Source organism: Arachis ipaensis, chromosome B06 (assembly GCF_000816755.2).
Source record: "Arachis ipaensis cultivar K30076 chromosome B06, Araip1.1, whole genome shotgun sequence".
NCBI classification, from domain to species: domain Eukaryota; kingdom Viridiplantae; phylum Streptophyta; class Magnoliopsida; order Fabales; family Fabaceae; genus Arachis; species Arachis ipaensis.
The window spans coordinates 23,085,372-23,095,231 of NC_029790.2; the positions used below are offsets into that span (position 1 = coordinate 23,085,372).

At 32.7% G+C, this 9,860-nt stretch overlaps 1 protein-coding gene across 3 annotated transcripts; it reads left to right on the forward strand.

Moving 5' to 3' along the window:
- On the forward strand, window positions 1,818–5,887 carry LOC107646262 (glutathione gamma-glutamylcysteinyltransferase 3). 3 transcript variants are annotated; one of them, XM_021104270.1, is made up of 8 exons: window positions 1,818–2,095; window positions 2,201–2,357; window positions 2,510–2,748; window positions 2,984–3,147; window positions 3,252–3,277; window positions 3,831–4,093; window positions 4,204–4,716; window positions 5,585–5,887. In XM_021104270.1, the coding sequence occupies exons 1-8, from the start codon at window positions 2,021–2,023 to the stop codon at window positions 5,648–5,650; spliced, it is 1,503 nt and encodes a 500-aa protein (XP_020959929.1). In that variant the 5' UTR covers window positions 1,818–2,020; the 3' UTR covers window positions 5,651–5,887. The 3 variants fall into 3 exon arrangements, with proteins under 3 accessions (XP_020959929.1, XP_020959930.1, XP_016205946.1); XM_021104271.1 differs by having other exon boundaries at window positions 1,819–2,090; XM_016350460.2 differs by lacking the exon at window positions 3,252–3,277 and adding an exon at window positions 3,370–3,421 and having other exon boundaries at window positions 1,820–2,095; window positions 3,866–4,093.

Genomic DNA, 9,860 nt, shown 5'->3' on the forward strand with positions numbered 1-9,860 from the left:
TTAAATTATAGGGTAAAAAACACAAATAAACCAATAGAGGATAGTTATTACATGAATAAGCCAAATTGAAGATTGATTCACGAATGAACCAAAGCATACTTATATGTAATTCGAACTTATTTGGTTCGAACTTCAATTGCATATAAATCGAACCTATTTGGTTCGAACTAGACACACATAATTCGAACCTAATTGGTTCGAATTACACACGAATTGGGCTATCACATAATTCGAACCTAATTGGTTCGAATTACTAAGGAATAAATATGAATATGTTACGTGCATGAGATTGTAATTAAAATGAAACAAATTTAAAATGTTCGATACAATTAAACCCAAGCAGATACTAATATATTAAAAAAAACTTATTTTTTTACAATAAATAATAAGTAAAATATAAGTAATCTTAGAAATTAAAAGAGTACATTAATTATAATTTAAAAAAGTTTAGAATTAATTTTAAAGATATTTTTTATAAACTTTATATAATAAATAATTTTTCTGTATGTGTTATAACATTTTAAATTTGTTTCATTTCAATTACAATCCATGCACGTAACATATTCACACTTATTCCTTAGTAATTCGAACCAATTATGTTTGAATTATGTGATAGTCCAATTCGTGTATAATTCGAACCAAATAGGTTCGATTTATATGCAATTGGAGTTCGAACCAAATAGGTTCGAATTACATATAAGTATGCTTTGGCTCATTCGTGAATCAATTTTCAATTTGGCTTATTCATGTAATAATTATCCTCCATTGGTTTATTTGTGTTTTTTACCCTAAAAGAAAGTTGCAGGCTGAGCTTTTTGTATTTGTTTGACTCTCCTAGTATAATTAGTACCATCATAACGTCTTTGTTAAATTTGCATTTCTTTTGACTTTCATTCTTCGTCTTTGCTAGTTTCACTTTCCGCCTCCTCCTCCCCCTTCTTCTTATCTGTGTTTTTTTCTCTCAAAATTCCTCTGTTTCTTCCGCGATCACACGCTTTTTCCTTCAATTTCTGTTCGGCGGTTTCAGTTCCCATTGAATCCCCTTCAAAGACGAAGTCTTCGATAGATTCTGATTCGGGAAATGTCATCTTCTGGTGCTGCTGGTGCTGGATCAACCGATTCCACAGCTGCAAGAAGAAACACCAAGCGGCCTAAGTGTAATAACACTCTTTTTCCTTTCATCAATTTTCTTTTCAGTGATCTGTTATTCTTAAACGGCAAAAGTAACCAACTGTCAATAGTTCCGTTATGTTAAACCGAAAAGGCTCGGTACTATTTGACTATTAGTTTTTATAGGCGTGGAAATATTTCGGGTACAGGTTGATATTTTACTCTGCAGAGGTTTATGTTGCTATATTTTTATTTCATGAAGATATCATATGACAAATTCACTGTGTTTGGTTGAGAAAAGAATTTGATCCAAGGTCCAAGGAGATGATAGCGTGATTTAATTTATATCAACAATTGCCTTTGTGTCATTTATTTTTGTATATTTTTAATTTGATAATAGTTCTGTTTAATAACTTAATGACATTCAGATTCAAAGTTTACACAGCAAGAACTTCCAGCGTGCAAGCCAATTCTTACGCCACGAGCGGTAACATTGCCTGTTTGAAGAAGTTGTTTGTAACTATTTTTAACATCCTTCTAATGGAAAAGAGAGATGTTTTAAATTTTTTTTACTTAAAAACTAATAAAAAATTACTTTTTATGATAAGTAGGGTATAAATAAAAATTGGAATGAATTCTCTTATGGTCTAATCATCCCTTTGGTCTATTAATTTGGAGATTAACGCCCAACCCACTTGAGAGCATTTAAATAAAAATAAAGCGGCGAGAAGAACATAATAATTGGACAAAAGGGGTTGAAAATGTTGAAGAATCGAATTTGGAAGCATAAATAAAAGCAGCAGAGAAGTTGGACCCCGCTACTCCACTAACAAGAAAGAATGTATGACCATAGCACTTGGCGTATCATCAAAATCAGAGCTTCAATTTTGTTTCATTGAATTGAATTGTTATGGCAAGCGCAGGGCTCTATCGTAGAGCTCTCCCTTCTCCTCCTGCAATCGACTTCTCCTCCCCTCAAGGCAAGGTTAGTCTTCAACTATTTCAATCCAACTAACAAACCCCATTTCATCAAAATCCCTTTTTTCAATCTTGATTGCTCCCAATTCAATTTCATCAATTGTTTGAACAGAAGATCTTTGCTGAAGCTCTAGCTCATGGAACCATGGAGGGGTTCTTCAAGTTGATATCTTACTACCAAACACAATCAGAGCCTGCTTACTGCGGACTCGCCACACTTGCTGTTGTCCTTAATGCTCTATCCATTGATCCTGGTAGAAAATGGAAAGGTCTCTTCTTTTCTTTTCCTTTTCCTCCTTCTTTTTCTTTTCCCTATTTGGTTCTCTTGTTCTCTCTAATTTTAGCTTTTTAATTGTTTTTATAAATGTCTTCCATTGAATGGCATGAAAAGGATATAAGGAAGTTTGTTCAAGGTGTATAGGTCCTTGGAGATGGTTTGATGACTCTATGCTGGATTGCTGTGAGCCTTTGGAAAAAGTCAAAGCAGAAGGAATCACATTTGGCAAAGTTGCGTGCTTGGCTCGGTGCAATGGGGCTAGAGTTGAAGCTTTTCATTCAGACGGAAGTACCATTGATGATTTTCGCAAGCGTGTGATCTCGTGCTGTTCCTCCGAGGATTGCCATGTGATTGTGTCTTATCACCGAGCAGCTTTCAATCAGGTGTTGTCTGAAGGTCATTCTTCCTGTTTTATGTTCATAAACTATGCCAATGAATTCTTTAGTTGAGTTTGGTTCTTGATCAAGTTCACCAGAAAGCATGTTTCTCTATCATTATAGTTCATAAATTATACGATTTTAGATCTTCTTGCATAGATACAAAGATTGTTGTCTAAGGAATGTAAAGCTAAACAAGTTTATAGGAATGATGGGAATTTGTCGAATTATTGGATAACAGACTGGTACTGGCCATTTTTCACCAATCGGAGGATATCACGCCGAAAGGGATATGGTTCTCATTCTGGATGTTGCTCGTTTTAAATATCCTCCTCATTGGGTTCCCACTTCTCTTCTCTGGGATGCCATGAATACAATTGATAAATCAACTGGACATCGCAGGGGGTAAGATCTACTTTGTTAATTGTAGTGTGATAGTTAACAATGTCTCTTCTGCGGTTTTGTCAAGACAACAGTCTTCACTGTCATTTCCTTCAATTATATTGCAGTTTTCAGAATTGTTGTGATGAAAAAGGTTACAACTTATGAGCTTAGTCGTTTACTCATTTGGGCATGCTCAGCTAGTGTTGTTGACCTCCATTTGTATTTGAAATTTGTTTTTTTCAGGTACATGATTATTTCAAGACTTAATAGGGCACCATCAATACTTTATACTGTGGTAATGTTTTGCTGATTGATTCTTTATGAGACCACTGGAAAGCAAATATAGAGTCTCTAAATTCATAATTCTAAAATAGATGGAAAAGTAATTTGTCTTACCGTAAATTTATCTTGTTGAAGTCATCTATAAGATAGGTTTTCTGATTCCGTTATATCAGACAATACAAAAATCAGTCATCCACGAATTTATTAAAATTATCAACTATCATTGCAAGGTCTTAATATGATCCTTCCTGGTTGATTGAGAGTATGCTGGATTTCATATGAATAAGCTTAATCTTGGTGTCGAATTGTTGTTCCCTTTTAGGAATTGTCAGGGCCTGAGTACTTGTATTGTTCAAATTTAGCAGAACTCATACTGATTATTTATTTTGTTTATGTTTCATTAATATTATTTGTCTTTGTAGATTACAGTCAATACTTATTATTAGACTATCCACAGAGTTGTAGACATGAGGGTTGGAGCAGTATCGCCAAATTCTTAGCCGAAGATGTTCCTATCCTTCTAAAGTCAGACGATTTAAAAGACATGCATGATGTACTCTCTCTTGTATTTAAGTCTCCTCCTAATAAATTAAGAGGGTTCATCACATGGGTTGCTGAAGTTCGTCGGCAAGAAGATGGGAATCTCACACTGAGCGAAGAGGAGAAAGGAAGGCTAGCTATCAAGGTTTTGAGACTAAATTCCTCACACTGAATTAGAAAAAACATATTGTTTATATTTGAAAAGGAAAAACCAATAAATCAAGACTCATAATGTTTGAGTGCTTTGAATTTCAGGCAGACATATTGGAACAGATAAGGACAACTGTGCTCTTCAAACATGTGACCAGGTGGTTGGTTTCGGAAAGTTCGTGCTGCAACAATGGTTCAAAACTTGGCGACAAAGATATTTTACCAGAACTTGCCGCAAACATTTGTTGCCAAGGGGCAGATCTTTTGAATGGTTGCAGTAGGTCAGGTGGAAAATGCTGTGGACAAATAGACCTAAAGCATCTGAATATCGATGGTGAAAATCAAGCAACGCTGGTTTCTGGAACTGTTACAACTGGTGGCAGCAACGAACAAGGAGTTGATGTTTTGGTCCCTTTGTGTAAGAGAGAACCGAATAGTTTGTGTTTTTCTGATGAAGGTCAGTGCATCGGAATGCACCCTTCTACGGCAGATGTCTTAACAGTGCTTCTATTGGCGCTGCCGTTGCATACTTGGTCAGGCATTAAGGAAGAAAAGCTGCGTGAAGAAGTTAATAGCGTTCTAACAACTGAAAATCTTCCTCCCTTACTTCAGGAAGAGGTAATGTCCATTTGTTTAGAGCCTTTGTTCCTGTTCCTTTTCTAACTTTTTTTTTTTTAAAGAATGGAAAATATTGATTACAATATGTACTAGACAAGAACAAAATATGATTTTGGTGATTTTATGAAAGAAAAAAAAAGTGGCTAATTTTTTCCATCATGTAAATGGTTTATTTTAAATTAATCCTCTTGAAGATTCGGAATGCAGGAATTGTTCATAAAAACTAACAATGAAAGAGGGCCATTTACCATGCCCCTTTTTTTTTTCTTTTATATATATATATTTTAACTGAGCGTTCATGCTGACTCTGATTTTTGCTATCTCATGCATCTTGGTAAGCCCTGTGAACTTAGGTGAAAGAAAATGATTAATTCCATAATTCAACGAACAATAGTTAATTGGGGAACAAATTCCAGGGTTGGAATATAATTTAAACTCAATAAAATCTGGATGCCTAAGTTACTTAATATGAAAACATATTCCCTCCATAATTAAATGGTGCTTATAGTTATGGTGGTTTTACAACTTTAGCAGCATTTATAAAGTGTTGCTAAAGCAAAAGTAATGCTTTTTTTACTACTTAACAATGCTTTTTAATTTAAAAAAAAATATTACCAAAATATTAAAAAAAAATGACTTTAATTTTAGCAACACTTTTTAGGTGTTGCTAAAGTTGTTTAGACACCATAGTCACTGTAGTCATATGCACAATAGACTCCACCATATATATCATTGGAAACCTCAGCCATTGAGTTGATACTTAATATGATGTGTTCAAAACTCCCATAGTGAATTTTATGAGAAACAATTGAAGAACATTGTTAAATTCCTCAAATGACTACTTAATTACGAGTGACTTGTGAAACAGGTTTTGTTCCTGCGAGAGCAGCTCTGTTTTCTCATGATGGATATTGGTGCTTCTTCTGTTCCTTAAGGCATGCACTATTGATCTTGATTCATGTAAAGACTAAGGTGTCCTACAGTATAATTGATTACATTTCTCTCTTTCTTTTCCCATTATTGTATCCATGGGATGTTTATTTTTAGTATCGTCAAATAACATTGCTAGTTTGAACAAATAACAAGTGGAGGATATCATAATTCACGCTATGTGCATACAAAAGTTCAGACATAATTAACTACTCGTATAAAATATATGAGAATTGCTATACATCTAAGTCTTATTGTTATTCAAATAGGTCTAACACGAATAAAAATTATTCTCATTAAAAGAGCGTAATTACTCGTGCTTTCACATACGAAACTTCTTCTTTGCCTGTGTTTTTTTTATTCTTTTCCTTCTTCTCTTTCTGATGATTTTGTACCATTTGTGTTTCTTCTTCTTGGTTTGCATTTTTTTTTCTTTTCCTTCTTCTCTTCTTAATGATTTTGTACCATTATGTGTGTTTTTTTTTGTTTGATTTTTTTCTTTTTCTTGATTTTATTTCTCTCAATAGAGTGAAACAAGAAAAATTATAACAAAATAAAATAAGATGAAAAAAAAAAATGAAAAAAAAGAAGTAGTAGTAGAAGGTTAGGACGAAGAGCTTTGAATTGTACAGAACAATGAGATTAAATGCACCTTAATTTACTCAGAACAATGAACTGAAAATTAAATTCAGAATGTAAACTCGTTTTAAAACAAGCACAGACCAAATGTGCCTTATTTAAATCCAGAATGAATTGAAATTAATGATTGTGACACACAAACTCAATTCGAAAACAAACATAAAAACCAAATTGAATCATAAACAAAAGGATCCTGCTAGGGAGACAATGGACTATTTGTACAATGAGTACAATGGGCTATTGAATTACAAAATGAACATCTCCCATACTATCTAGAATAACCATCTGAGTACTAGTGATAATAAACATCTTTCCAAAAGTTTAAATTGATTTTGTGGTTCACCAAGATTTGAACTCTTAACCTTTCAAATCTAGCGCTCTAATACCATGCATGATACCACTCATCCCAAAAGCTTCAGCTGATGAGAAAATGTAACACTAATGATTATATCTCTAATACTCTCTAAACTTCCATTGTACACATTGTATAAATATTCCATTGGCTCTTCATACTTTCTCTTTTATGTATTTGACCGTATACACAAAAATTGTCCAAACCTTGAAAAAAATGAGATACACAAATTTGTTGTAAGGCTTTTATTTTCTGTGCTTCATCTGTATTTTTATGTGTTGTGTTTGTCTCTATTCTGTATCAATATATTTTTCAATTTATGACTTTCAGAGTATAATCATAAATAAAATGTTAGCATATCTAAACTACTAAAAGAAGAAGAAATAGTTGAGCAATCAGTAAAATATGTCCACATTTTAGAACATGATGTTTATTAATTATTTTATTTTTTAATATAATTTATTTGTTATATCTTTCTTATGTATTCTCCTTTTTTGTTTTATCAATTGCAATTGTGCAATCTATGTCATGAAGTGGTTAAAATTATTTAATTCAACAAAACTGATAAATAAAAAAATAGTGATGCCAAAATAGAATGAAGTATCTTAAACTTAGTTGATTTTTTAAGTTTAATTTAATAGAATTTTAACATATTTTTTTCAGTTGTAGGATGATCTTCAAAGTATTAAAAAGGAGTATACTTCTATAGTTCTCTTCAATGAGTTAAATGAATATCGAGATCAAGTAATTGAAAGAGTACAAAAAACAAGAATATATAAACTCTCTACTACATTGCAATATTTTTTTTGCCAACCAACATTAGCTGATTTAGTCACTAAATAGAATTTTTATCTGTAAATTTAGAATGTGAATAATGATTTACTTTTCATTTTCAAGAACACAAATATTTATTTTTTGCTTCCTATAAAGTCTTTGAGGATTTGGTTAAAAACTCATAGTACAAATTTATTCTCTTTAATAAAAAAAAATTTATTTTCAAGCACAAAAACTAAAGATTGTCTTAAATCTCTTATTTTATTGTTGTCTTCATTCCGTCATACCACAGAAACTTATATGGCTAGCACATAAATTGTATAGTGTAGCATACAAAATATTTTTGTTCGGCACAAAAATTAAGGATTGCTTTAAAACTTTGTTTTGTTATTATCTTCATTGCATATCACAAAATCTGTTATGGCTAGCACACAAATTGCGTAGTAGCACACAAAATATTTGTGTCATCACAAAAAGAAAAAAATTGCTTTAAATCGTCGTGGATGCATTTAAAACGAGCACAATAATTTTGTGCGCATTAGATGCGCCACTTTTTATAAACTATTAGATATTACTAAATAAAAAACACAACATATTATAAAAAGAGAATATTAATAGACTTTATAAATATAGAACATATAAATACATACAAAAATAAATATATTTTAATATATAATATTTTTAAAATAATAAGTGTAATTTTTGTTTTAAAATAAATAAAGAGTAAATTACTAATTATGCCCCTAAATTTTTAAAACGCTGACAATAATAATCCTCATATTTGTTAATAACAATTATACCTTTAAAATATTTAAAAACGCTATAAATTTGTCCAACCGTGAGGAGAACCCTTTTCCATTAAACGGAGCTTGGTGATATGGCAAACAGAATCCAACGTGGCATCCCTTTAGGGTTTCAATCCCGTTTTAGCGTTATCCCTAATTCATGAAACCGTAATTGCCCAATTCAAATTGAATGGCCAAATTAACCTTATATGAAAGACCTTATTTGACTATCACTATTTACAACGCGCGAAATTGAACAGTTTCTTGGTGTTCATCTCTTTTTGTCTTCGTCTCTTTTAGTCTTCACATTCTTCTCTTCGAATTGGTAACACCGCATGCAGGCTTACATTTGGCTAACGTTTGGCATTGATACTCAGTGTATAAATTTCTATTGAACAACTAAAGTTTGGGTAAGTATTTTATATTTCTATTTTTGTTATTATCAATTTATTGGGTTTGCATAGTATTGGTGATTAAGTGGATTTTTTTTAAATGGAGGTTCGATGATGGTGTTTTGATGTGTTGATGTAGTTGATTGTCACTTATTTGATACTTTTTGTTAGATAGCAACTCATATCACGTTTGTTTATCATCATCGGAGTTTGTTAGAGAAGGATGAGGATGGTATGCTGAAGTATACTAGTGGATTAGTGAGTATCATCAAGAGGGTACATGTTGATACATGCAATCTGTTTCTTGTTGAAGGTTTGTTTCTAGATTTAGGTTATACTAGGTATAATGAAGTGTATTGGTTGGAATCAGGGATGGATTTAGCTAACGGATTACGGGTGCTGAGAATGGATGCTGGTGTGGTTAAGATATGTGATGCTGCATTGAAGAATGAAAATAGGGTCCACTTGTATTTTGAGTATCCTGTTGATGCTGAACCAGAGTATGTTGATGAAGTTTTAGTTTCTGATTATACAAATCAGGCTAGTGCAATGGTTGGAGGACCTGATGACAAAGAAGAAGAAGGACCTCCTTCAGAAAATCAGGAAGATCATCACGAGTCTTCCCCACAGCATGAAGAGCAATGGCAAGAAGAGGGTGAACCAATGTTGAGTAAAGGTGGGAATGATGAGCAATTACAAAATGACGGATCTATTGAGGTGTTGCCTAATCAAAGTTAAGCTGCAACAATTGCCAATGAGTCTCCTAATTTAGGAAACAACCACGGTATACAAGTTGCAGATCAAGAGGGGCAATCTAACCCTGAAGAAGTTGATGGCAGGGGAAGGAGACATAGGAAAAAACATCCAAAACCCCAATCATCTGGTAGAGCAGAACCTGCACCACAGAACAATAGTGATGCACATGTAGGTTAGTATATTTTTTAATGCATGTATGATATTGAATATGATTATGTTTTATGATGGTATATTTTTTGTTGATTAAAGCATGCAATTATTTACAAATATCGTATTAAATGAATTGCAGATCCTATACTAATTCTGTTTAATTTTGTGATTCTGTTTTACTTGCAAAAATTTGTCGGTTAATTAATAACTTAATGATATGACTAGTTCACATTGTTGGATTAGATGAGGATGTCTCTGGTGGGACACAATGTAGGAGGCATCATCTAAGACCCCCCTCCATCAGGTCAGAGGATTCTACCACCTAGAGAAGAGAATGAAGCTCCAAAGGAGATTGTTCGTAACCCA